The following is a 27,732-nucleotide window of genomic DNA, read 5'->3' as shown; positions in this document are numbered from 1 at the left end:
GGAACACTTCCAATGTCACATGTTATAAGAAGTAAGCTCAAGCCCTGTTCGAGGTCACCGCATGGACAGAGGGTGCCAGGATCTAGGAAGGCATGAGTAGGAGAGTGGGATGAGGCACCCCTCCCCCACTTTCTCTGCCCAGACACCCTGCCTTCCAGACCCACCCCCACCCCAGATGGTTTCCTTTCATATCAGCCAAACGCCAGTTCTCCAGCTTCCTGGCTCACCACAACCCTCCTGTTAGAGAACCATCCCAGAGACCTTCATTCCTGGGAAGAACACAGGCTGACGCGGGGACCTGAAGGTCAGGTGGGCAGGGCTGCAGCAGGACTTTTGAAGGCCCTTCCTCCATCAAATTTTTTTAAATTATACCTTACAACCGCATTGATATAAAATGAATATATTAATATTATATACGAAAACATTTTCTTTGACTTAAAAGTTCACTTATTTCTTCTGGCTTTAAAAGAAAACATCTTCGTGGGCCACTATGGTGGCAGAAAAATGGCCCCCCAAAGATGTCCACGTCCTCATTCCTGGAAACTGTGCGGATGTTAGATTGTGTGGTAAAGGGGACTCAGGGCTGCAGATGGAAGTAAGGTTGCTCATCATCTGACTTTAAAATAGGGAGATTATCCTGGACCATCTGAGGGGCCCAACGTCATCACAAGGGTCTTTAAAAATGGAACAGGGAATCAGAGGAGGGAACCGGAGAGATGGCAGCAGGAGGGGGACTTGTTGGAAAACGGAAGAGGCATCAGCCCGGAATGGGCAGTCTTTAGAAGCTGATGGGGCAAGAGAATCAGTCCTCCTGGAGCCCCAAGAAATGAACACATCCTGCTGACACCCTGCACTTCCTTTGGGACCTTGTGGACTTCTGTCCTCCAGAACTCTAAATAATAAATTTGTGTAAGTTTGTGGTAATTTGTCATAGCAGCGAGAGGAAACCAACACAACCCCTAATAATATGGTCAGCCCCAGGCCTTGTGCCTGCTTGCCTGATGGATGGCCGGCCCTGGGCAGTCTGGGTTTGCATCCCTGCTCTGCCACTTACCAGCTGTTGACTGCACAAGTTGCTTAATTTCTAGGCGCTGTGAGTTGGGATCGCTTTCCCGCATCTACTCACCCACCCAAGGCTTGAGAAGTGAAGCAACTCGCCAGTGAGCGGCTTGCCTGCAGAGCCGGGCATGTGGGCCGCGTGCCCACGGCGACCCTCCAGGTGGAGCGCATCGCTTCACCTGAAACGAAAGGGCCTCAGTCACAGGCCGGGAGACCGCCAGGGGGCAGCAGAGGCCCGGCCCCGCCCGCCCGGGGCTCCACTGCGCCTGCGCCGCGCCCGCCGCGGCCAGGGACGGGAAGTGGGCGGGGCCGGCCAGAGCAGCGAGCTGGGCGCGGAGCCGCCGAGTGGCAGGTGAGGCCCGCGGGGCCGGGGGTGGGGGGCCCGGGTGCAGGACCGGGGTGCTGAGGAGCCGGGGAGGGCGGAAGGGGGCTGCGGAGGCCGGGAGGCCGAGATGAGCGGACCACGGGGCTCCGGGGCCGAGTGGGGAGCTGAAGAGCGGGGCGAGCGGCGGGCACCCGAGGAGCCCTAGGTGGGGAGCTGGGGGCCTGGGGAGCCAAGGGTGCAGAACCGGGGGGCCGGCGGGGATGTGGCCGAGCCGAAGACCAGGTGGGGGCCGAGGGTCGTGAGGCAAAATGGGGTGCAGAGGGGTGACGTGCCCCCCTTTTGCCCGGACCGGCTCCTTCCACCCCACCCCCCAGGAGCATTTGGGCCTGACCCACCACCCTGACCCCTGCCCCACCAGCCCCTGCACTCTTGCTGGACCCCATAGTCCCCACTCCTGACCCTCCCCGGAGTGTGTCTAAGGTAAGTGTTTTAGTTAAAGGCAGTGCGTGGGCTGCAGCTGCTTTAGCCCGGCGTGTGTGAGAGACAACCTCAGGCAGGGGCGCATGGGCTCCACACCTGCAGCTTTGCAACCTCAGGCAAGCCCCTTAACCTCTCTGTGCAAAAGGGAGAAATGGCACCTGATTGTAGGGATTTTAATGCAGAGGCTAACACGTGGTGACACCTGGTCCATAGTGATGGACTCCTCTCCTGCAGCCTTCCACTCAGCTGGACATGTGTTCTGAGTGACATGTGTCCTCATGGAGTTCTCTGGGGCAAGTTCTGTGGGCCGAGCTGTGCTCCCGCCGGGAGGGCGGGGGGGACAGAATGTGAGGCCACACTCTGAGGTCATCTCTGGCTCATTTCTGGCCTTTATGCCCACATCCGGCCTATTGTCAGATTTCACTCTTTTCCTCCTGCAACTGAGGTGGAAATGACAAAGGCATCAGAAGACCCCGTTCGAGTCCAGCTTTGCCATTTCCTACATGTGCGACCTTAGGTGTGTTATTTACCACCCCGCAGCCCATTTCTTTGCCTGCAGTGTGACTGACGGCGCACGTAGGTCAGCATAGTTGTGAGAGGTAAACAAAATGAAGACTGCTTCGAACAGCATTTGAAAGCTGTGAAGCTCCCCACAAGTTCATTTGTAGAATTCCTTTGAGATATTGCCTGACGCCAGCCCTGTCTGTGAAACCTTTCTGTGCTGCCCACCATGTCCCACAGGCTGTCAGCTTCCTCTTAGAAGGTGCCAGGCCTCAGGCTGCTGGTCTCAGCCCACACCACCCACTGGTGGTGGAGGAAGGAAGCCGACCCTTCCCTCGGCCATCATGCTTGCCAGCTGCCACGTGCAGAGGACAGGGGTGGGCCCCCTGACCTCAGGAAGCTTATAATCTGGTGAGAAAGTCAAGCTTGTAAAAAGTGGTGGTTGCACAGCAATGTGCATGTGCTTACTGCCACAGAACTGCACACTGAAAAATGGATGGAATGATAAATTGTATGTTATGTATATTTCACCATAAATTTTTTTAAAAGAAAGAAAATCTACGTAGGAAAAGATCTGGAAGGGTTTACACCAAACTCTTTCCAGTGATTATTTGTAAACAAAGAAACAATATCCTCCATTTGTAGAAAAACTTAACAATGAGTATAATACTTGGTGACAGTGATACAGTTTCCTTTTCTAAGGATTGCTGTTTTCTTCTGCACTCAGCTTCTGAAGTCAAGCAGGACTCAATAAGTATTTTGCCCACGCCACCTAGAAAAATGCAGTTGTACAAATATGCATTAGTTGAGCTTTTGAGTCAAAACTGGTAAACTACAGGAAAATAAATATTTTAAATGGAAAGAAAAGAATGGGCTCTTTACCAGTCAGGTGCAAGCAGAAGCTCTCTAGAGCCACGGAAGCCACCTGCTGGCCCACAGAGGTGTGGTGGATTTCAGCAGAGCTCGGATCAGAGAGGTCTCAGGGCAAAATGGAATGCCACAGGCAAGGCACAGGAGCGCGGAGGCAAGAGGCTGCGCCAGAACAGGGGACACATAAATGAAAGAGGGGCCGGGAGAGAGACCACATCCCAGGGCTGGTGACCCATGAGGGGTGGGCGGGGTTTCTGTGGCAGTTAGGAGCCAGGCCCTGCAGTCAGACTCTAGTGGGGACTTTTGGCAAGTTGCTTGGCCTGAATGCCACAGCCCCCACCTGTAAAGTGAGGATAATAACAGGTTGTTGGGAGGTGAGAAGAGGTGATCCAGGAAGGGTGATAACACCCGGGGGCCCCTGGCAGCCGTTATTCCTGCCACAGTGGCTGCCTGCTGGTGAGCAGCGCAGAGGGACATCGTTCTAGGAGCCGGGAAGACCCAGCCACAGGCCACATTTGGCCAGACCGGTCAAGGCAGGTGGCAGTGGGGGTTTGGGACCCAGTGTCTCTCCTATGCCCACCCCAGGCCCTTGGTGACTTGCACAGACTTACACACCAGTCCCTCCCCCCTGAGCCTCTCACCATCCTCCCCAATTAGCACCCCCTGCACCAGGCCCGGCTCCACCTCATCCCCAACCCCCTTGTCCTGCTGCCTGCCTGCTGGCCACTGTGTCATTCCTGAGACTGTCCCCTCCAGTTGGTTCTGTGAGAGCTCAGGGCCAGGGCACTATTCCCCACCCCTCCTGTCACTCCCAGGGCTGCCTCTGGGTCCTCCTTTGCGTTAGGAATTCCTCCCCCCTCCTTTATCTCTAGGTACCGGACTCCCCAGGAAGGAATTGTTTTGCTCATATCCGTGTGGCTACATCAGAGTCACGAGTTTGTTGAGAAAAGGAAGGAAATTGCTCTTGTCCCTTACTCTAGCTGGACCCCAGAGAAGGAAATCTGCGTCCTGGCTCCTCTCCTCTGCCCTCGCCTCCGCCAGGTGATGCAGAAACAAGCCTGGTGGTTCCTCAGCATGCAGGATGCCCCAGGCCCCCTGCCCATCTAGCAAGCGGACAGCTGGCGCAGGAGCTGAGAGTAGGCCAGCCGGTGCCCTGGCAGACGCAGGCTGAGCCCACACACAAGCAGTCACTCCCCTGCTGCCTTGCCCCACTGGCCCCACTCAGCACATGTGTTGCAGGCGGCACCCCGGGGCCCGCACCGGACCCTGGGCACAGGGCACACAACCACAGCCCCTCCTGAGCAGGGGCACGGCCAAGACTGAGTCTGCAGTGCCTAGAGGAGGGGCCACCAACCCCTAGAGAAAGAGGCAGACTCCAGGGGAGGGGGCTCCAGGCCCAGGAAACAGCATCCCAAGGCTGGGAGGCAAGAAGGAGGCCCCTGCATTCTAAAATGTCTGGCACACACCACCACTGGCAAGTGAGGTCGAAGGTAAAGGGTCTTGAGTTCTGTGCTTTGTAGTGTGGGCCAGAGCTTCTAAAACTGGGGACTTCCTGTGCATCTGGAGAGGTCAATGAGCATGCTGTTATCTTGTTTTGATCCTAATGTGACACTTGCATGAGCGTACCTTGAGCCACCGGAGATTTCAGTGCCTGTAGAGTATTTGTTTCTGGACTCAGAATTGCATGGAGCTGGGCAGCATTTCTCAGCCCAGGGACAATGGCTGTTGCTTAGAGGCCACTGTGCTGTGCATTACTCACACTTCTCTCCCCCAAGCAGCCGGAGGCCAGAGCAGACCACAAGCAGAGGTAGCTTGGCCTCTTTCTCTGCCCAGGGGCGTCCACGCCTGCTGGGAAATTCATGCCATCGTGTTTTTCGTTGGCTTCAGCTCTGCAGCTCTGCCAGGCAGGCGCTGGTGCTGAGCGCTAGTGCTGGCCGGGGGTGTGTGCGGGTGCGGGGGTGAGGGTGGGCGCTGGCTGGCCAGTGGCCTTCTCCCCAGCTGACCCTCACCGCCCCAGGGGCTCCCAGCCCTTCCTGATCGCTAGAGCACAGCTGTCCCCCTGCTCTCGGCCTGACGGTCTCCCTTTCTGTTCTGTTCTGTTCTGTTCTTTTTACCTGTTTGCCTTTTCCAACCATGGCTACATTTTATTTATTCTACTTGTGAGTAAACATGAAAGGTAACAAGGAATTTAAGTCTGTCCCCATAACCTTCCATCACAGTGCCCCCATTTCCGTATCATTTCCATGTGTCTAAAACTCTTTTCAGTTCTTGTCTGAGAGGAGAGAGAGGTTTTCTGTGCTTTTAACTTGCCTGCTTTGCCTCCGAATCCTCCACTGATTAGACTTTAACTTCCCCATCCCCTCCCCCTCATGCTCTCCCTGTGGTTTTTCTCTGTTCTTCCAGAAGCCTTGCTAAGTTAGTTCTAGACAAGGACGCCCCTCCCCTACTGTGTTCTTCAGCGGGCAGAACTGCCTTCATCGTCCAACTTCAGACCCCTGACCACAGCTGCCCTTGGCCAAGTTTGGAGGCATGGTCTGCAGATATTCTAAGACTCGTGATTCTGGAAGATTCTTTCCTGTGGTCCTGCCTTTCCATTCACTTGTCAGAACCTGGAAGGCCTCAGGAAGGGGACGGGTTATGAGACTGCTCCCCAAATTCTCCTCCTAGACTTTGGGTGCTGCTGGGACTCTCAAGTCAACTTGTTACTGGAACAAAGGCTGCTTGTTTCCCTGGGGGCCAAGTTACGGGATCCGTTCCAGGAGCAAGTTCCCCAGCCCGAATGTTACCGAAGCCCGGGGGGGTGTCCCAGCCCTGGGAAGGCTCATGGGGAGCAGCAGAGCTGGAGAGGAAGGGGCGAGAGAGAAGGGCCTGTGCTGAGCAGGTGGCAGGGACGTAGGGCCTGGAGAGGGCTGGACCGCAGCCCCCCAAGAGTGAATAGGGGAGGGTGGGGTGGGAGGGATGATGGAAAGGAGACACTCTGGGATCATTTGGGTCTGGAGGGCTGTGAGTGGGAGGCATGAGCCCAAGTGGGCCCTCGGGGCTATCGGGGTGTCTGACAGACAGGGCCTTCCCTAGCACATGAACCCAGGAGTGGGCAGGCTGGGGAGAAAGGGGGGCAGGTGTGAGGTGGAGAGGGTGGGCTGGCAGTGCATCAGCAGTCCTGAGCTAGGGTTGAGGAGCTGGAGGTCCACCTTGGGGAGGAGGGTGGGGCAGGAGCCGTGGGTGCGTGAGGCCCTTGTGTGGTAGGAGTGAGGTAGGGTGGTGACGAGCTTGGGCTCCAGAATCCCTCCTGGACACCATCATCCATTTTCAGGTGATGGGCTACCCCCTCCAGGCCTCAGTGTTCCCATCTGTGAAATGAGAGCTTGTCCTGGCTCCCAGGGGTGTTGTGGCAGTGCACAGGGCCTGGCAGCCAGTAAGCCCTCAGCCTTCCTATGGATGTAGGGAGAAAGAGCCCTCAAGGGGGGCCAGCCCTGTGGCGCAGCAATTGAGTTCGCATGTTCTGCTTTGGTGGCCCAGGGTTCGCTGGTTCGGATCCCACGTGCAGACTTGGCGCCGCTTATCAAGCCATGCTGTGTTAGGCATCCCACATATAAAGTAGAAGAAGATGAGCATGGATGTTAGCTCAGGACCAGTCTTCCTCACTAAAAAGAGGAGGATTGGGGGCTGGACTGGTGCCACAGCAGTTAAGTCCACACATTCTGCTTTGGTGGCCCAGGGTTCGCTGGTTTGGATCCCGGGTACGGACATGGCACCGCTTGGCATGCCATGCTGTGGTAGGCATCCCGCATATGAAGTAGAGGAAGATGGGCATGGATGTTAGTTCAGGGCCAGTCTTCCTCAGCAAAAAGAGGAGGATTGGCAGCAGTTAGCTCAGGGCTAATCTTCCTCAAAAAAAAAAAGAGGATTGGTGGCGGATGTTAGCTCAGGGCTAATCTTCCTCAAAAAAAAAAAAAGGAGCCCTCGAGGTGGGAGCTGGTACCCAGGGCAGTGGGTCAGGCTCTGGGCTGTCCACAGCACCTCTCCTCCAGCTCACGCTGGTTGGACTCCTCCTGTGGAGAGGATTTAATAGGCCTTCCCCCGTCCTAAGTGTGAGCCACTCCACCTCCCCGACCATCCTGGGTTAACCCTCAGCTTCTCTCCCACTGGCGCCCTGGGAAGGCCTCTGGGGAGCCCTTCCTGCTCCCCTTCTCCATCTCTATAACAGCCCAGCCTGGCCCTCTGCTGCATGGTGACCCTGTCACCAGCCCAGCCTGGCCCTTCTCTTCCTTCCTTCTTCCCTCTGAGTACCACTTCCAGGCTCACATCACTTCCTCACCTCCTAGCTGCCCAGGTCACCTGCCGTGTTCACCTGCCTCAGTGGCCTGGCTCTGGGTCCCTCTCCTGCCCCCTTTTGTTCACACTGGCCACCCTCTGCCAGGAACACTCCTTCTTTGTCACTTCTTCAAGACGTCCATGCTGCCTCTGCTCCTGGCTCCATCCCCTGGAGCCGCTTCCCTTGGCTCCTGAGCATTCCCTCTGCATTAGGACATGGGCCAGAGTTGTCGCTCCTGCTTACTTGGGCCCCTGAACTGCATGAGGCCAGATGGCCCTGCCCTTCGGCTGTGAGGCCCCAGGCTTCATGCGGCACCTGCAGAGTGATGGCTGGAGGTAAAGCAGAGAAAGCAAGGCATCGTGCACTCAGCACTGCAGGGTGAACACCCAAGTACCCCAAGAGCAGGGCGCTGATCACCCATGGTTTTGCTGACCTCCCATCTCTCCCCAGGGTGAAGACTAACTGGAACCCTGGCGGCAGGCCCCCCGGGATGCTCTGGGCATGGCCTCTGGAGCCCTACAGGAGAGCAGCCAGATGGCAGAGGAGACACTGGGCTTCCTGGACATGCTCCTCTGCGACTTTCCAGCCCCACTGAGCCCAGACAGCCCTCTGCCGTGGAAGGTGCCAGGGACAGTGCTGAGGCAGGAGGAGGTGGAAGGCGAGCTGGCCGAGCTGGCGATGGGTTTCCTGGGCAGCAGGTAGGCCGTGCACCTGCCAGGAGGGGGCGGCACAGGACGGGAGTGAGGGGCTTAGTGTCTGCTGCGTGCTGCCCTTGACCCTGGAGGCCGTCTACCCGACATGTCCTGCCCTGTGTCAATGTGTTCCCTCTGTAAATCCCTCTCTTGGTCTCCCAGGGCGACCGTAACAGAGCACCACTGACCAAGTGGCTTCGAACAACAGAAATGTGTGGTCTCACAGTTCTGGAGGCCGGAGGTCAGACACCAAGGTGTCAGCAGAGCAGTGCTCTCTTAACAAAGGCCATTGAGAAAAGTCTGTTAGCTTCTGGTGTCGCCAGCAGTCCTTAGTGTTCTGTGGCCTTTAGACACGTCAATCCAGTGTGGCCTTCGTCGTCACATGGTGTCCTCCTGTGTGTCAGTGTCTTCACGTGGCACCCCCTGTCGATCTGTGTCTGTTCTCCTCCTCTTGTAAGGGCGCCAGTCCTAGTGGATGTGGGGCCCACTCTGCTCCAGCATGACCTCATCTTTCACCTGCAAAGATCCTAATAAGGTCACGTTCTGAGCCTCTGTGGGTTAGGACTTCAGTGTTTCTTTTGTGGGGACACAATTCAACCCATGACAGGTGCTAAACAGTAGGTCCTCTTTCTGTCCCATTTCACAGAGGGGAGGCAGAGGCCAAGTAGGTTAAGAGACTGGCCTGAGGCCTCATGCTCAGGGCGGGCCAGGGCCAGGCCGTGTCCCCAGTGCAGAGAGGAGACACAAGAACCAGCTTCGCAGATACGGGCAGGATAGAGAGCAGCGGGCCTGCCTGCAGCCCCCATGGGAGGTGCAAGGCGGTGCGGGCTGGCAGGCCACATGGTGTCCATGTGAGCCTTGTCCCTCCCCCAAGGGCCGTGACCACCATCCCTAGTCGCTGCATCATTCACAGGTCATCTGCAAATCTCCTAAAGCTGGGACATGCCCCAGTGTCTGTGCACTGGCATCTTAGTGTCCCCAAGCATGCTTCCTTTGTGGCAGGTCACCTCCATCTGCACATCCTCTGAGGGCCTGCTTGACAGGACCCCAAGGCCCTGGCAGAGTCAGCAAGTTGAGCCCGCGTCGCTAAGCAGGAAGGCTGAGGGCCTGCTCCAGGGCCTCATCCTGGACATCCACCCCGGGGTCCGCCACAGCCCCCCAGAGCTCTGGAGGAAATGTCCGGTGACCGTGTCCCTCGGGGGGTGGCCTGTGCAGAGGGTGGTGTTGGCTTGTTTAGTTTTGCTTTGAGGAAATAATTTAGAGGCAGGCGGTGTAAAGCAAATTGGCCGGCCCGAGGCTGCCTCGGGGCTGCTGGATGGGTGGGAAGGGGTGCCTGGAGCTCTGCCTCCCTTGGGACCCAGCACAAAGGAAGGGAGGGAGGAGAGGGAACCGGCTAGCCGGGCAAGTGGTGTACTCAGAGGGGAGAGGGAAGTCGAGGGCCCCGGGGCCTCAGTGTCTGGCTTCCCAGGGGCACTAGGCCTTCTGTGGGGCTCAGGGGCAGTGGGAGGAAAGGCAGGCCCTGAGGGATTGGTACCCCTGCCACCCCTGCTGGCAGCCCAGCGCCTGAAGAGAGCAAGAGGACAAGGATGATGTGTCCACGGGGATAGAGAGGAAACGAGCTGAGGATCGAGGTGGGAAAGCTGTCCTGGGTCACAACAGAGCCCGGGTTAGCTGGTCCTCTAGGCAGGTGGCACAGCATCAGAGGAGGGACAAGCTACAGTGCGAGGCCTGGGAGGGGCACCAGACTGAGCAGTCAGTCCCCAGGTCCAGGGAAGGGGGGCGCGGAGGAGGCATGTGCCCAGGGGGAGGGTCCCGGACCATGGGGCTGGTTTTGCTTCACAGCAGTGGAAATGGGAGGGGGTGAGGAAGAGAAGGGTGGCGGGCGGTGGCAGGAACGGGGGACCTGCCCTCCTGCCCAGGGTGAGGTCTCAGCTGGAGAAATCAGGGGTTGGTCCGAGGGGTCTGCTGGGCTGCAGGGCCTTGGAGGGGTGAGTTTTAGTTAAGATGGAGAGAAGGTGTCTCAAGGTAAATGTAGGGAAAACCAGCACTTGTTGGAGGTGGGGCGGGGGCCCCCCGAGGCCCTGGTGGCGGGTGAGGCTGAGCCGGGAGGAGGCAGCAGGCCCCGGGCTCAGGTGTTGTTGAGCAGGCGTCCCGTCCGTTAGCAGGATGGCAGAGCAGGTCTGAGAGCATTATGATGGGGGAGAGGCCAGGGGTCCCGGCCGCCAGGGCCTGAGGCAGAGGGGTTGGCGCAGGCCTCTGCAGAGCTCCCCTTGGCCCCCTTAGACTTCCCTAAAAATGAATTACTTTGAGTCTTATATTTTCCAGCCATCTTAATGGGTTTATTTTCAGTTATTTTTGTCCTCTTCTAGTAGTTCCTTCCTACGTAGTCGCAGATGCTCACGTGTGTGGTCACAGGTTTTCTATACTGTGTTTGACTGTCGGGCACTCCTGCACGCTGGGCGGGCTCCCCTCGAGCTCTGCTTCCCGGCCTGCAGCTCTGGTGTAAGGCCCCGAGCACGTGGGTCTGTGGGGTTTTCTCAGACCATAGTGGTGTCCTTATGAGACTGTCTGGAAGGCAGAGCCCCAAGGTCACGGGTGCACTGACTGACGTCCTGTCTTCCCCCATGTTAGTGTTCCCATGCACACCTCAGGCACCCAGCGGTGCACACCTTACACTTACACCTTGTGTAATGCGTAATTACACATAAGCATTTACGTACCTCTTCACCTCTGCTGCTGGACGGAAGTTCCTTGAAAATCCCAAGCTGGGCGGGTCCACGGCAGCATCCTCGGGTGTGATGCAGCATCCTGGGATGTGGTGTGGGGCCTGAGCGCCAGGGCTTGTCGGGTGGGACTCCTGGATAAGGCGGGAGGGGCGTCCAGGAAGCCAGGCCTGTGGCCCACGGCCAGGCATTGTCTGGGTCCCCCTGCCGGAAGCTGCCCCCCTGTCCCCAGCAGCGTTGTGGGCCTGGAGGAAGCCACAGCACAGACGACCTTGCCGACCTCACTGGAGCAGAACAGGCGCCTCTTCTCCCTGCTGTGAAAAAGGAAAACCTGGTGGCTGGCAGGAAATCCCCTAATGGCAGAGGAACTCATTTCTCATGTCTTGGCTGGTTGTTTTTCAAAGGCCGTTCCAGAGGCTTCTCCCCTGAGTCACCCTCTCATTTTGAAAAATCATGAATTCATCCTGGTAGATTTCTAAGACTATCAGTAGACACACCATGGACGCCCAGCCCCCAAGGGAACATGACCATGCACCTGGCTGTTGGGAGGTCCTTGCCCTCAGGGGAAAGCCGAGTGTGTCATTCCAGCAGATGGCCGCCTCCCCAGGCGTGGGCCCCCAGCCCCTGGGGATGGGCACGGGGAGGGTAAGGGTGCACATCTCTCCGCCTAAGAGGGGCTCCCCTTGGTGGGGAGGCAGATTCCAGGGTCAGGATGCATCCTAGAGGCTGTCGGCCCCAGGAAGATGGATCCCTGTGTCCAGGGAGCCAGGGAGGTGACTGGCAGGCCGGCTTGGAGCTCATGGAAACATGCATGGGTGGTGGAATTTCCCAGAGTCCTTCCATGCTGGCCTCAGTCTCTCCATCCTCAGGACTCCCCAGAACTGCTGCCCGCCCTCCCTGTCCTCCTGGGCAGCTTCCCAATCCTCTGTTAATTGGCTTTCCCAGCCCTGCCTACACCCCCTCAGCTCTGTTCTGGGTGACCTCTCTGTGCCCTTCGAAGCAGTCAGCCAAATCTCGCTTCTATGGCCCAGGCAGCCACTGCTGGGGTTACCCCACATCCCCAGCTGCTCCCAGCCCCCCAACTCCTCTCTGCCCCTCCTCTTTGGCAAGCTCCTTCAGCTGCAGCCCCCACCCCCATTCATTCCAAGGCTCCATCTCCCATCCAGTCCCCTGCCCAATGCCTGCTCTGTCCCCTCCCCTCCACTGCCAAGCCTTGCCCAACTTGGACCTTGGCCTCTCCCCAGTGTTCACCCTGCAGTCCAGGGTAGGTGTCTAAAAGCCTGATCTGATCATGTCACATCCCTCTTGAAAACACACCAAGGTCGTGGCTCCCTGTTGCCCTGACACCTGCCCCCCGCCCAGTGCATTCTTGCACCAGCTGCCCAGTGGCCTGCTTTGCCCAGGGACCCCAAGGGTGGTGCCCAGCCACGCCCTCCAGGCACAGTCCTCGGGTCCCATGCTCCTGGATTCCTTTCCTGGGGTGGACATAACGCAGTCCCACAGCCTAGTGTCTTAAACAACAGAAATGTATTGTCTTGGAGTTCTAGAGGCTGGAAGACCCAGATCAAGGTGTTGGCAGGACTGGTTCCTTCCGGTTGATGCTGGCGGTCCTTGGCTTGTGGGCTCCACGCTCCAGTCTCTGCCTCCATCTTCACATGGCTTCTACGTGTGTGTGCCTGTGTCGAGATGCCCCCTTTGATAAGGACAGCATTGTTATTGGTTAGGGGCCCATCCTACTCCACGATGACCTCATTTTAACTCATTGCATCTGCAGCAACCCTATTTCCAAATAAGGTTACATTCTGAGGCACTGAGGGGTTAGACCTTCAGCATGTGAAGTTTGAGAGACACAGTTCAGCCCATAAGATCCCCAACCCCCAGGGCTCCCCAGCTGGTGTTGGTGACCAGGAGTTCTCATCAGGCTGGATGTTGGGCAGTTTGTCTGACCTGGCCACCAAGACCAGCAGACAATCTTATGCGTCTGTGACACCCCCCTCCCCACCAGCCCCAACCCACGTTTGGTACCGCACATGCCCCGGTAAATGGCATTGCATGGACATCCTGTCCAGCTCCCTGAGGACCGGAGGCCGACCTGCTCATTGGGGCCATACACTGCAGTGTGACTGGTCATCACTGCCTCCAGAAGGGCCTCCCTGAGTGGCGAGGAGCCCAAAGTCTCCATCTGGAGCACTGGGTGGGCACTGGGGTATTGGCTTCTGCCGAGGAGCCAGCTCCACTTCACATCGCGTTCCCGTCCCCAGGAATGCTCCGCCACCACTTGCTTCGTGTCTGGCCCATGAGGCAGTTTCCAAGCTGCTGCAGGCGGACCTTTCCGAATTCAGGAAGAAGCCCAGGCAGGAGGAGGATGACGACGCAGAAGAGGAGAAGGCCCCTGTGACCTGTGAGTTCTGCCCCTCTTGGGGCCCTGGGGCTTAACAGGTGACAGACTCACCAGCCAGACAAGGGACAGGCTGCAAGGGAGCACCAGTTTGGGAGATGTCAGGGTTCACCTGGACTCCGTTTCCATCCCCGTTTTGCTGGCGGAAGGGCGGTTGTGGGCCTCACATGATGAGGGCTGGAAGGGGCAGCGCCGGGTGCGCATGCTCACGACAGGGTGGCAGAATTGAGATGCAGAGGAAGCACGCACACTGGCATGAGGTCGGCGAGGGGAGCGCCACAGCCAACTCACTGATTCAGCCCAGGAGATGAATAACGCTCATCCCGTGTTACATGGGGGGAAACCAAGGTGCTAACTCACATCGAACACCTGCTCTTCTGCCTCAGCTGACATCACCCCGTGGTGACGTGGGAGCGGTTCCCAGGGGCAGCCTCGGGGTCCAGCTGGTAGAAAATGCCAGCGCTCGGGCCCATTGCCTGGGCTGGCCCACCTCAGGACCCTGTCAGGTGGAGACTCAGTGGTGTCCATGAGAGCTCGGGGAGGCGCCAGTGGAGGCCTGTCTGCCTGCCTGTCCCCGGGACAGCAGGCAGCAGGTGGGCCCTGAGCCACATCGCACAGCCAGAGGAGCCAGAGCCGGAGGGAGCCTCCTCATAGAAAGGCAGGGCTCTTATTTTGCATGTCTTTCTTTCGCTTTATTAATAATTCCTTTCGTATTTCCCCCAAGTGTCGGTTCATGTGGGACAGAGAGCGGGAGCCGCCCGGCCCATGGACTGTGGCGGGGTGTGCCGTGGCCTGGGCTTGGCACAGGCGGCGTGGCTCCCTGCCTGCTGGAGAAGGGTGCCGCTCAGGCCACGGGGGGGCTGCAGGCAGCTGGATGCAGAGCAGAGTGGGTCTCGGCCGGGCACTGGCTGGCTGCGCAGGGGGAACCTCAGTGGATTTCCCTTCCTTTGCCATGCCCATCTGACTTGTTACTTTATTATTATTTTTAATTGAGATGTAACCGGTGTATAACATCGTTTAAGGTTAAGGTGTACAGTGTGTTGACCTGATGCATTTATATATCGTGTGTGTTACCATGTAACACACCCCTCCTTCCTGTCACAGTTATTATCTGACTGTTGCTTCAAACTCAGCATTAGTGCCCTCATCGCGGGGAGAGCAGGAAGAGCTGGGGAAGAGGGAAGAGACACGGCAGCCTCTCGCTGCAGTGGGTGCCGACCCCTCTCGTCCGAGTGCCGCGCCCTTTTCCCTGGCTCCCTGCCCGGGTTCCATTCCAGCACAGCCGCGCACTCCCGCCTCCTAGGTGCAGGAGACCCCGTGCACAGTGACGGACACCCATTGTCCTCTGCAAAACTGCCTGGCTCTAGGCGCCCACAGGGAGCGCCGGCCAGCCCTGCTGTCCCGGCAGGAAATCGGCGCCACCTGCTGGCGGGAAGGAACAGTGCGGCCGTCACCAGTGTGGCCCTTCATGTGGGGGCTCCCCGCGCCTGGGGTGGAGGAGGGAGGCGCCACGCAGGAGGAAGTTGCAGCCGGACCCTGCCCTCCGACCTGTCATGGGAGCCGAACTCAGTAGTCTATCATCTCAAAGCCATACTTGCAAAATTAGCGTCGTGGCGGGTGTTCTAAGAATCACTGACCAGGGGCAGAGCCATGACTAAGACTGTGTGGCCCGGGCAGGCAGAGCCCCGCGCCGGCCCCTCCCCAGTGAGCAGTTCCCATGAGGTCCTGTCTCCCCTGAGCTGAGCCTTCCCGCACCCACAGCCCCTCAGACCACCCTGCTGGCCACCAGTTCTCCCGAACACCTGAATGGCCCTTGTGTCCTGGGTGTGGTAGCGGCTCGCAGTCCCCTCCCCCGCCCGCCCCGCCCTTGATGCATGGATTCCCTGGGATGTGTGTCCGAGTGGCCTCCTGCGCTCACAGACCCTCCAGGCCTTCCCTGGCCTCAGCCCTTCTCCTGTAGCCACCACCTTTGGGCAGGAGCTCTTCCTTCTCCAGCTCGCTGAGTCCCTCTGGTATGGCCTGTGACACTCCTCAGAGTCTGCCCTGTTTTCAGTTACTTGCCCTTGAGCCCCACCCCCACCAGCAGGTGAGCAGCCCTGACTCACCTATGCCTGTGAACCAACGCACCTGGGCCGGGAGGGGTTTGTGCATCGAAATGAACTGAGTCTCTGAGGTACGGCATCCGAGGTTTCCTTTGGACCTTTCCCCGTTAATCTTTTCTTTAGAAGTCAGGTTGAGGTAAGATTTGGGCTTCTGTTTTAAAATTCATGTTGTGGGGGGTATTACCTGTTCTGCATAACAAATTGCCCCAAAATTTAGCGGCTTAAAACAATAAACTTTTATTATCCCACCATTTCCCTGGGTCTGGAAATTGGGAGCAGCTGAGCTGGTGCTTCTGGCCCAGGGTCTCTCATGAGGTTGCGGTCAGACCAAGGCCTGTGGGGCAGAGGTTCCACTTGCAAGATGGTCCAGTCACATGGCTGTTGGCAGGAGGCCCCAGCTCCTCACCATGTGAACTCTCCACCGGGCTGCTTGAGCATCCTCACAGCATGGCAGCTGGCTTCCCCCAGAGCCAGTGATTCACGAGGGAGACAGAGAGGGAACATGCAGTGTGGAAGCCACAGCATCTCCTAGGACCCGGGGTCTGAAGCCGCTCACAGTCACTTCCGTTTTATTCTATTCATGAGAAGCAGGTCACAAAGTCCCACACTCCAGAGAAGGGAATTAGGCTCCCACTCTTGAAAGGAGAAGTATCAAAAAATTTATGGATGTATTTTAAAACCATCACCTGGAGCTAACACTTGTCATGGAAAATTGAGAAAGCACTGAAAAAAAGTGTATGGAAGGAAAACAGCACCCACAGAACCAGCACCTGCCGACGCTGACGCTGACATTTTGGTTGTAGGCCTTTCCTGCCTTTCATTTTCTGGGTCCAAGAGGTGGAAAGCTTTCTCATGTACTCATCATCAAACTGTGTGTGGAATATTCTACCCTCCCTTTTTTGACAACATTTTTTTTTTTTTAAGATTGGCACCTGAGCTAACAACTGTTAGCAATCTTTTTTTTTTTATCCTGCTTTTTCTCCCCAAATCCCTCCAGTACATAGTTGTATATTTTAGTTGTGGTCCTTCTAGTTGTGGCATGTGGGACGCTGCCTCAGCGTGGCCTGATGAGCGCTGCCACGTCCACACCCAGGATCTGAACCGGCGAAACCCTGGGCCACTGCAGCGGAGCGCACAAACTTAACCACTCGGCCATGGGGCCAGCCGCTACAACATTTTTTCTTAAACATGAATGTTTTTCCTTAATATCATGACATAAGCATTTTACATACTTGCAAACTCTGTAAAAGCCCATTTTTCTTTTACTCTTCAGGTTTTGTTTGTTTGTTTTGTGAGGAAGATTGGCCCTGAGCTAACATCTGTGCCAGTCTTCCTCTATTTTGTATGTGGGGCGCCCACAGCATGGCTTAATGAGCGGTGTTAGGTCCATGCCCGGGATCTGCTCCTCCCAAACAAAGCGTGCCTGCTTAACCGCTGCACCACCAGGCCAGCGCCTTCAGTTTTTTTAATTCAACTGTATTTAGAGATAACTGAAGCCTCATATGCAGTTGTAAGAAATAATATAGAGTGATCCCATGCATCCTGCACCCAGTTTCCCCCAAAGGTAACATCTTGCAAAACGACAGGGAAGTCTCGCGACCAGGACCTTGACACAGCCGAGACACAGAACAGTGTCATCCCACAAGGATCCCTCATCCTTTACGGCCACCTTAACACCCCCCACGTCCTGACCCCCTGACAACCATGAATCATCTCTATTTGTGTAATTTTGTCAGGTCAGGGTGCGTACAGACGGGGTCACACAGGATGTAGTGTGGGGGGCTTGGCTTTCTCCACTTGGCGTAGTTCTCTGGAGGTTCTTCCCGCTGTCTGTGTCGGGAGCTGCTCCTTTTCTTCTGTGAGTAGTGTTCCGTGGCACCATGTACCAAAGTTTGTTTAACCGTTCACGTGTTGAAGGACATCTAGGCCGATTCCAGCTGTTCCAGTTAAAGCCGCTGTGAACAGCCGAGCACAGGTCCTTGTGTGAATGGAGTCTTAATTTCTCTGGGATAAATGCCCAGGGGTGCAGTTGCTGGGTTATAGGGCAGTTGCATGTTTAGTTACGAACATCTTTTTTATTTTTTTTTTGGAGGAAGATTATCCCTGAGCTAACATCTGCTGCCAATCCTCCTCTTTTTGCTGAGGAAGACTGGCCATCAGCTAACATCCGTGCCCATCTTCCCCACTTTATATGTGGGATGCCTGCCACAGCATGGCTTGACAAGCGGTGCCATGTCTGCACCTGGGATCCAAACCAGTGAACCCCGGGCCACCAAAGCAGAACGTGCGCACTTAACCACTGTGCCACCAGGCTGGCCCTGTGAAAATCATTTTTAATAGCAGCTTAATTCTTTGTCAAGAGAACAGACCATAATTTACTCTATCATTGGATATATATTGTTTCTAATTAATGCACAATTATAAATGATTCTGTACTTAGTTCTTAAATTATCTTTGCCTTTCCTTGGGATGGGCTTCCATGAGGGGCGCTGCTCCACTGTGGGACAGGAGGCTCCTGGCACGGATTGCCAAGCTGGACATTTCTCACGGCCAGTGACTCAGGCTGTCACACATAGTGTATTAGGCTAGTGTGCTCAGAATGCCCTGGGGGGTGACGGGCTGGTTGGGCCTGTGCAGGCCTGTGACAGGGCTGTTGAAAGCTTCAGGGGCCCCAGGAAAGGGGGACAGAGAGAGTGGGAGCCTCGTCTGGCCTGCCTGGTGCTCCCTAACAACCCGCCGTCCTGCCCATCAGTGCTGGATGCTGAGGGCCTGGTGAGGACTTTCTTTAACCAGCTCTGGGAAGTATGCAGCCGGTGGCAGAAGCAGGTGCCCTCGACTGCCCAGGCTCCGCAGAGGCAGTGGCTGGTCTCCATCCACGCCATCCGGAACACTCGCCGCAAGATGGAGGACCGGCACGTGTGCCTTTCGGCCTTCAACCAGCTCTTCGGCCTGTCCGTGAGTGTGCCACCTCCAGTGCCCTCCTCCCGGGCCCCGGGGTGGCGTGTGAGGCTGGTGTCCCTGATCAGGACAGTGTAGGAGGGCTTGCGTGGCGGGTGGGGGCCACCCTGGGTGCAAGCAGAGCTGCCGGCCAGAGCTGAGGCAGGAGTGATGCCTGCAGTGGCCACCTGGAGGCCGAAGTGCCGGACGGCTCTCAGAGCCCTTCCCAGGGGGCCTGGGAAGCCCCATTCATTGTCCCGGCACTTCCGGGCCAGGACAGCCATCAGCCACCTAGACTTCCCAGCTGAGGGACTGGAGAAAGGGCGTAGTTTGCCCACGTCTGTTAGGAGGGGAGGCCCCAGGCGCCACGCTTATCTCAGGCTCAGGATTGCTGAGCCCTGCTCTGTCTCCAGCCCCCGCGCCACCTGCTACATCTTACCTCATCTTATGCTCCCAGCAACTCGGGACAGAGGTGAAACTGAGGCCCTGGAGGGTTGTCCTTTTCCAAATCTCCCAGCTCATAAGTGCTTGAACCAGGTTGGCTTGTCTGATGGCAAAGGCCATGCTGGTCTTCCAGACCCTACCCCATCGGCACCCGGGCTCCCCCACCAAGTGAGAGCCGCTGGCCGGGGCACGGCCTTGGTCAGGCTCGAGGCCAGCGGGCAGGACTGTGACTCCCACTGTGTCCCCACCAGGACCCCGTGGACCGCGCCTACTTTGCCGTGTTTGACGGTCACGGCGGGGTGGACGCTGCGAGGTACGCTGCTGCACACGTGCATGCCCATGCTGCCCGCCGGCCGGAGCTACCTACAGACCCTGCAGGGGCCCTCAGGGAAGCCTTCCGGCGCACCGACGAGATGTTTCTGTGGAAAGCCAAGCGAGAGGTGAGAACTCGTAGGTGGGCTCGTGCAGTTTGAGGGCAGGAGCGGGGAGCGCCAGGGAGACCTGACCCTGCAGAGAGAGAAATCCAAGTGGTTCACTGCCTCAGAAGGGCCTCAGCAAGCTCTGCTGGCAGTCGTGCCATTTCCTTCCTACAATGAAGGGGGCGTGTGTTTCATTTGAATAGAAGCAGCATAAAGCTTGCCCCTGATCCCACACGCCTGGCCCCACAGCTGCAGAGGGCGTGAGGCCTCATGGAGGAGGGCAGCCTCTCTTAGACTGTGCCCAGGGTTTTGTTTGAATCAGGTGTGATAAGACGACAGGCACAGAGACGCCTGCCTTGAACAAGGAGTTTATGACTTACAGTTCCCGAGAGGAGAGGCCAGGCCATGCAGGGCCACGCGGAGAAGCACCGGGTGGGTCAGGAGGCAGAGGGAGTAGGGGTGGCGTGGCCAAAGCCATCACTGGGGACTCCGCAGGAAGGCGTGGGTGAGGCAGGGTAGGCAAGTCACAGAAACACAGGACCTGAGAGTGTGAAGACCCTCGACGGGCTGCGGGCTTGGGGGCCTTCCCCGGCCTTCCAGGCTCAGGGAAACAGTGGCCTGGCATGAGGAACAAAGGAGGCCATTGAAGCCCCAGCCGGCTTGTGCGTGAAGGGCGCACTCCCACCAGACGTTTGCTGTCTTTAAGAATTAGCCCTGGGAGGGGCCTTCTCTCCAGGATTAGCAAGTCCACCGACTTGTCAAAGCCACAGAAAACAAAACACTTGGTTAAGGCCCAGCCCCGCCTCCCCTTGCTCTCCCGGGTAGGGTCTCGGCAGCTGCTGCTGTCTGCTGGGGGGCTCTTTCCTCAGCAGTTACAGCCATCTGAAAGAAGAAAGAACGTGTCGCAACTGCTGCCCACCCCCCACCGCCCCATCAGCTTACTGCCCACAGCACCTCGCTATAGACTCAGTGGTCCTCCAGCAGCCCTGCGGGGCAGATACTACGGTCGTGTCCAGAGTCCCTGGGAATCTGAGGCCCAGAGAGCTTAAAAGGCCTGCCCCGGTTGGTGTAGCTCAAAGGAGACTCAGGAGGGAGTGCAGTGTGCCAGACACTCTGAGCATGGACCTCAGCAGAAAGCAGCAAAGCTGGACTTTGCATCTTAACAGAAAGCCACACAGCATCCAAGGCTGTAAGGTGGGAGCCCATTGACAAGCTGGCACGCCCATCCCTCCTGGCCACCGTCACCCCAGGAGTTGGGAAGGGTCCCTGAGCTCAAGGCTGCCTCTCAGAGTAGAGAAAGGATTCTCTGAAGCAGGTGTTGAGTTTGTTATGATTTTAAAACAGCTTCATTGAAATCTAATTGACGCATAAATTGCACACATTTAAAGGATACAATTTGATAGGTTTGGGCATTTGTCTACACTGAGTAACCGTCACCACAGGAGCAGACATATCCATCCCTGCTGAGCTTCTTCCCGCCCTTCATTGTCCCCCTGCTGCCCACCTGCTCCCCCGGCACCCGCTGGTCTGCTCTCTGACACCGCAGGCTGCAGTGTTCTCTCGAGTTTGATCAGCGGGACCACACAGGACGTGCTCTCCTTCCTCGCAGCATAAGCCTTATGAGAGTCCTGGGGGCCCTTGTGCGCATCCGCTGTCCATTCCCCTTGCCGGCCGAGCCGTCTTGCAGCATCCTGTCCGTCCGGACGGGTGTGTGCCTGTGGTGTGGACACCCGGCCACGCCCTCACCCAGGCGGGCCTCTCTCCCTGCAGCGGCTGCAGAGCGGCACCACCGGCGTGTGCGCGCTCATCGCGGGAAAGACCCTGCACGTCGCCTGGCTCGGAGACTCTCAGGTCATCCTGGTGCAGCAGGGACAGGTGGTGAAGCTGATGGAGCCGCACAGACCCGAGCGACAGGTAAGGGGCTCCTTCCATCCGTGCCTGGGACACCCCCGGCCCCCACCGTGCTGGGCCCTGCAGGGAAGCAGACAGTCGGGTGGATGAGGGCGTAAAGCAGCGCGTCTTCCTGGACGCTCCTGTGCTCCTCCAGAGGGAGGGCTCCCCTGCCTGTCTCGAGTGGCTGGAGTCCCCTGAAGTTTGGGGCATTGACAGCCAGGCATCCAGAGTGACCCCTTCCTGTCACAGCGACATGGAGCCTTGAGCTGCAGCGGGGAGCCAGGCCCTCTGCCCCGGCAGGCAGCCCAGTGAGGGGGTCAATATGCAGGGTCCTGTCATGCACATGGGCAAAGAGCAGCCGACCACCTGGGCTGTGGGGGAGGAGGGCTTCAGGGAGGAGACGACGCTGAGCTGGGGTTGAAGGATTCAGGCTGGGCCTATGCTGGGACCCAGAGATCACTCACCTGTCTGAGCCTCAGGGTCTTGACTTGGCCGCAACCCTGCCGAGTGGCCACACACAGCACATGCTGGGTCTCAAGGTCCCAGCAGCCCACAAAGGAGGCAAGGCAGCTGAGGGACCCGCTCTCTGACCCTGGGGTGCGCGCTCTCTGCTGCCTCCTGAGCATCTCCCTGAGCCCGAGACTCGGAGGCCACGGCCGTCCGCCAAGGGTGGTCCGTCTGTGCTGGCACCATAACCCATTTAGCCGTTCCTGCAACTGATGGTCGTTGAGGCTATTTGTCATTCCCACTGTTTCACTGGTGCCTCGTTTGGGCATTGTTCAAGAGCCGTGGCTCCCAATGCCATCTCCAAAAGCAGCTCATCTGCTCTCGGGTGACAGCACCACACCAGGCAGCCGCCCTTCGCGTGCCCGGGCCCCACTCTCGTGTCTCCTGCAGGACGAGCGGGAGCGCATCGAGGCGCTGGGTGGCTTCGTGTCTCACATGGACTGCTGGAGAGTCAACGGGACCCTGGCTGTCTCCAGAGCCATCGGTGAGGAGGCGAGGGAGGGAGGGCACGGCTTCCCCAGCCCAGGCCTCCTGACCCCTCGAGGCCACGGGCTCGCCCAGCTGTTTGGGCGGCGGTGTCATGTGCCGGCCTACAGGGTGGTGCCATCCATCAGATTGTGAAGGGACTCTGGTGACCTTAGAGAGCGCAGGTGCAGACCCCTTAGAAACTTTCGTCTCGCACAAATAATTGCAGTTTAAGTTATGTGTTATTTTCTCTTTGTGGAAACAGTTCCTCAGAAAAATCTAGTAGGAAACCCTTGGCTAGCTGCTCCACATGCTGGAAGATCATTTTTCAACATTCCATACGTGAGGCTTACTCCCCTCCCCGCATCATGCTGATGATTTTTTCTATCTTTTAAAATCTGAAGTAAAGAGAGCACCTGTCCTGTTTTCTCACAGCCTCACGTCTCCCTCCGAGGACTTAGCAACCTCCCGCTCCACTGCCCCCCGCAGCGCACAGTGCTGCCTCCGCAGAGCCCGCCTCCTCGCTGCTCTGCCTGGCCCGGGCACCCGGGCGGGAGGAGGGCCAGTTCCCGCTCCGTGGAGAAGGGGCTGTCGGGCAGGAGTGGAAGGAGAGGGGCCCACCAGAAGCTCTGCGGGGGTCTGGGTGAGGCATGAGCTGTAGAAACGAGGAGGGGGCTGTGGGTTCGAGATGCATTTTGAAGGTAAAGCCGACAGGACTTGCTAATGGACTGGGTGTGGGGCGTGAGGCGGAGAGTCAGAGGGAACCTGCAGATTCGGGCATAAGGACCTGGGGGGGATCGTCCTGCTGTTTTCTGCGATGGGGAGACTGAAAGAGCAGGTGTGAGGGAGGAAGAGCGAGCATTTTGGACACACTTAGTTGAGGTGCCCATTAGGAGCTGTCAGGAGCTCAGGAGGGCCAGGGCCACAGCCACGGCCTGTGCAGTGTCCTCAGCCACCCTGCTTGGGGCCTGGCTCCCCTGGAAGTGAGAAAGCTGCTCTTTGGAGCTGAACTCTGGCCTTGCTGCCCTCAGGGACACCAGAATCGACCTGTCACAAGGTCCTCCTTTGTGTTTCCCATAGCGCTTAGGACCGTATGAAATTAGTTTTTCACCCCTGTGCCCTCGTCCTGTGAGCATCCTCGTCCCATGAGCATCTGCGGGGCACAGCGAGGCGAGACCTGGCAGGACGGGTGGGAGCAGGAGGCAGCGGGGCCCTCTGACGTGAGGCGCTTCTCTCATACCCAGGGGATGTCTTCCAGAAGCCCTACGTGTCTGGGGAGGCGGATGCAGCCTCCCAGGAGCTGACGGGCTCCGAGGACTACCTGCTGCTCGCCTGCGACGGCTTTTTCGACGTTGTCCCCCACCATGAGGTTGCTGGCCTCGTGCAGAGCCACCTGGTCAGGCAGCAGGGCAGTGGGCTACACGTCGCCGAGGAGCTGGTGGCTGCAGCCCGGGAGCGGGGCTCCCACGACAACATCACAGTCATGGTGGTCTTCCTCAGGGACCCCCGAGCCCTGCTGGAGGGCGGGGCCCAGGGGGCAGGGGACTTGCCCTCTGGCCTCTCAGAGCCAGAGACCAACACACCACCGAGAAGCTAGGAGGTCCCAGCCCCTGGCCCCACCCTGTGACCCTCCGTCAGATGCCTTAGGACCTGATGGCTAGCAGTGCAGGTGGCACCGCCCGCGCAGTGCTTTGCCCAGCCCCCGAGCCCCTCGTGTTGCTTGCATTGGCCCATCCCGGGGGATGGGATCTGCACTGGGTGGTGAGTGTCGCGCCCTGCTGGTGGTAGGCAGTGGGACGGCAGGATCTCCAAGGGAGCCTAGGAAGAGACCTCACCACGGAGCCAAGGCCAGGAGGTGGGCCGGCCCTTGCTCCCGGTCAGGCAGGGGCTGGACCAGAGGCCACAGGCGCCAGGCGAGCACTCAGGGCAGCAGGACACAGCATGGGGGGCCATCGGGCAGACCTGGGAGCCACGGACATTTTCAAGAGCGTCCTGGGTGCCCGGCACAGGTTTCTCACTGGCTCCACGCTGCCCACAGCCGCGAGGGCTCAGATCCGCAGATGCGCCTGGCGGGTCCCTGCTGGCCGAGCCGGCTTCCCCACCAGGAAAAAAGGGAGCACCAGGCATCTGGTCTGCTGCATCGCCCACCACTGGTGACACGCCTGCCCTGGCCTCCCTGGTCCCCCATCCCTGGAGCGCCCGGGGAGGGGGGTCTCAGAATGACCATGCGCGCCTTTCATTTGCGGTCTTTTGTCAGGGAGCAGTCAGATTCAGAAGCAGTATTTCAGGGCTGTCTTTTTCGTCAGTGCCAAGGTACCTGATGTGTCATGTAACTTAGACAGGGCTTAGTGTTTGGTTTATCCCTTAGGAAACTAAGTATTGATTTTTTTTTTTTTTAGGGGAAACGTCTTTTGCAGTATTACTGAATTTTTTTTCCCCTAAATCAGGACTGAGACAAAATTTTTCCAGGTGGTGTTAATAAGCCATTCAGTGCCTTAAACAGCCTAAGGTGAGGCTGGAAGTGCCGGGCCTCTGACGGATTCCGCCAAGCATGTTGCAGTTCTTACAAAGGATTTATTTTGTCAGAGTGGCATGATTCGGGCTAGAGTTCTTCCTGGAAGAGTTCTGTCTTTGTGACGTGCCACTGACTCCCGTGTGGAGTTGAAAGGGGCAGGGCTGGGCGAGGGCTCCCCGCAGAGGCCAGGGCCACTGGAGAGAGGAGCCTGGGGGCCCGACTCGCGGTGGTGGGCAGGGCTGTGCAGGCAGAGACCAGCACATCTGGGAAGGGCAGTGGGTGGCTTTGGCTTAGCTGAGGCTTCAGGAGAATGTCACGGGGTGGGGGGGGGCAGGGGGAAGTGGGAGGAAGCTTGGCGTCAGGTCGCCAAGGCCATGAGGTCCTGTGGTTCAGAGTCCCCCCACTGTAGTGGGGCCCCAGGGAGCAATCCCAGCTGCACTGAGGGGAACCTCGGCCCTTCTCACCCAGGGAAGGGGTGGATGGTGAGAGCCGCCCCTGCTGAGGCCAGTCCACCATCCAGCAAGAAAGGAGGAGCTTGCAGCCTCAGGGCTCACCCCCACTCCCACGGCAGGGAAGCAGCAGCTGAGACGGACGGTCAGTGCCTTGCTCCAGGGCTCGTGACAGAAAGCATCTCAGACATGGTCACTGCAACTCAGAGAGGGTTTGGTGGCCAACATGACCAGGTATTGCTCCATTTAACTTGAAGGCCCCTCTGCCTTCTGGGGGCCCGAAGCCTCCTCGTGAGCCCCTCCCAGCACCAGGCTGGCACGAGGGGGGATGTGGCCCCACCCTTCACTACCAGCCCAGCCACCCATGGGCATGACCTTAATGGAAGGAGGGGTCAATGGTTTCTTTGCGAGTCTCACTCGGTTGACAGCTACCAAGAGTGGAGCTTCACCCCATGGAGTCTGGGTCATGTTCATGCTCCGGCCCAAGGCCCAAAGCACAGGAGATCTCTCCATGCTTGTCCCAGTGTCTCCCCCACCCTGAGCCAGGCTGAGTCAAAGGCTCCCGCCCCCCACCCACCAGGCTGCCTGGCAGAGGCCTTGGCTGTCTGGTGCAGCCTGGGAGCTGCTGGTCCTTGCCTTGAGACCAAGGGAGTCCCCGCTCTCCCGCTGCCCCGGGCCTGACCTGGTGCGTGCACCCAGGCACGGAGGAGGTCTCTTCCATCTTGACAGAGCCCCTGGGCACCTTCACCCTCTGCGAGTCCTGGCCCACTTCCTCTCCAGGCCACAGGCACTGCTCTGTAAGCCTTGATCCCTTTCTCAAGTCCTAGCTTTGCCACTAGCTCATTTTTGGGGCTGAGCAAGCCGTTGCCCCTCCCTGGGCCTCAGTTTCCCCTTTTAGGGCACAGGGTTGCACTGAGTCTGTGCAGCAGCTCCTGGAACTTGGGAGGTGCAGGGGCTGCTTGCGGTGAGCCTGGTGCAGCAGGGGAGCTACTGCCGGTGCTGAGGCCCCGCCCACCGCCAGCAGGGAGGGGTGATTAAGTACTATTGGTGTCTATTCTTAAATTTAAGTGGGTTGGAAAAGAATCGCTGCAGATGCCAGCACCTCACGTGGGTGCAAAAGCTGGAGAGCCGGCCCTGCCTTCACAGGTAGGGCTGATGCTGAGCAGCGGGGGTGGCAGAAGCGTAGGCTCCCTCCTCAGGCGTGGGGGGCCTGGGAGGGGCAGGGCGCCGCCGGGCCCCCAGGGGCTTCTAGTCAAGCTCCCAACCTGCTGACACCCTGGAGGCAAACGCGTGGCCTCCCTGACCCAGACTGTCCTTGGAGTCCAGGACTAGGAAATGGATGTGTTATGGGGGGAGAGTGACAGGCGGGCCCCACGGGAGAAGCACAGGCTCTCTGAGGTCCGCGGTCATTTCTGACGACCCCTGCCCTTGGCCGCAGTCCTGCCTCCCCGCCCTCCCTGGGCCGGCACGCGGCCCCCGGCCTCGCCCCTTCCCCTGCGTCCCGGCTACCTCAGCAGTATTCCCAGGGCTGGGGGGCAGCTCTGGCTGTTCCTGGACCTGGCCCCCACCCGAGCTAAACGGAAACCGGGTGGGCCTGTGCAAAATAAGCTGTTTTGGTTTGATTTTGGCTGTAGCCCAAGGGGGCAGCCCCAGGAGGCCTGCGCTTTAGCTTTGCCAAACGTGCCACGCCGGCCTCGCCAAGGGTTTATCCGCACATCTCAGTGGGTTCCTGGGAGTGGTGCAAGGGGGGTCTTGTTCTGAGACAGGATGGCGGTCCCCCTGTCCACAGGGACAAGTCCTAGCGTGAGGGGGCCAGAAGGGCAGTCTCCTCCCAGGGCCACTGTGCTCAAGTGTCAATAAACCACAAGTTGTGAAACCCTGTCGCCAGAGTCCTACCTTCTCTCACCTCGAGCGCTGGGTCCCCCTGGGTGTCCAGGTGTGCTTGGCAGCTGCTGGGGGGGCCATCCACAATCTCCTTGCTGAGAGCAGATGCATTCAGGAGAGATCCCAGCCAGCCCAATCTGGGGCTCATCCCTGGGCTCCGAGCCCACCCTCGCTGGCAGCAGGGGGTGTGTTCACGGTGCGCCTGTGCAGGGCTGACAGGAGCGGGGCGAGGCACTGGGGACCTCACATGACACTGGGGAGCCCACAGGAGCCTGAAGTAGCCCAGGGACCCTGAAGATGGAGACCCTCCCAGCGTGACTCTCAGATGGGAGGGCAGGTGAGCAGCTTGCCCGCAGGGCTCGTGCTCCTGGCTGAACTCAGACCTCCAGGAACAGGAAATGTCAAAATGCTTCCACACATGCGCTGCTGAGCCACAGCCTCAAAATGCCGCCTGAACTGTTCCCCCAAACGTGGGTGGCACTTGTGCTGTTGGGGCCGTTTGGGGGTCAGCTAGCCGGGGATTCTGCATCCCTCCCACCCCAGCCCCTGCCCTGGACCCCGAGCCTTTGCCTGCTCTCCTTGCCCCAGGCCCCTTCTGGCCCACTTGGGGGCCTGTGGGCCTGATTTCTCCCAGTCCTTCCCAAGTCACCCCTGAGAGCTCCCAGGGCCCCTCCCACTCCAGGTGGCCCAGCCCCCATACCACACAGCATGGGAGAGAGCCTTGTCTCTGTCATTTCACTGAGGGCGGCTGGGG

The 27,732-nt window shown here is 58.4% G+C and overlaps 1 protein-coding gene across 4 annotated transcripts; it reads left to right on the top strand.

Moving 5' to 3' along the window:
• Positions 1–1,296: 1,296 nt before the first annotated feature.
• Positions 1,297–26,970, top strand: PPM1F (protein phosphatase, Mg2+/Mn2+ dependent 1F). 4 transcript variants are annotated; one of them, XM_023646804.2, is made up of 8 exons: positions 1,297–1,411; positions 8,001–8,248; positions 13,227–13,366; positions 18,218–18,420; positions 19,098–19,286; positions 21,036–21,179; positions 22,056–22,149; positions 23,375–26,970. In XM_023646804.2, exons 2-8 carry the CDS (start codon positions 8,052–8,054, stop codon positions 23,725–23,727), a joined length of 1,320 nt encoding a protein of 439 aa, XP_023502572.1. In that variant the 5' UTR covers positions 1,297–1,411; positions 8,001–8,051; the 3' UTR covers positions 23,728–26,970. The 4 variants fall into 4 exon arrangements, with proteins under 4 accessions (XP_023502572.1, XP_070131361.1, XP_023502573.1 ...); XM_070275260.1 differs by lacking the exon at positions 23,375–26,970 and adding an exon at positions 22,396–22,564; XM_023646805.2 differs by lacking the exon at positions 1,297–1,411 and adding an exon at positions 1,452–1,589.
• Positions 26,971–27,732: the final 762 nt, after the last annotated feature.

The sequence above is a fragment of the Equus caballus genome, chromosome 8 (genome assembly GCF_041296265.1).
Source record: "Equus caballus isolate H_3958 breed thoroughbred chromosome 8, TB-T2T, whole genome shotgun sequence".
Taxonomy (NCBI): Eukaryota; Metazoa; Chordata; class Mammalia; order Perissodactyla; family Equidae; genus Equus; species Equus caballus.
The sequence above is the reverse complement of the archived record's forward strand: the minus strand, read 5'-3'. Positions and strand labels throughout refer to the sequence as shown.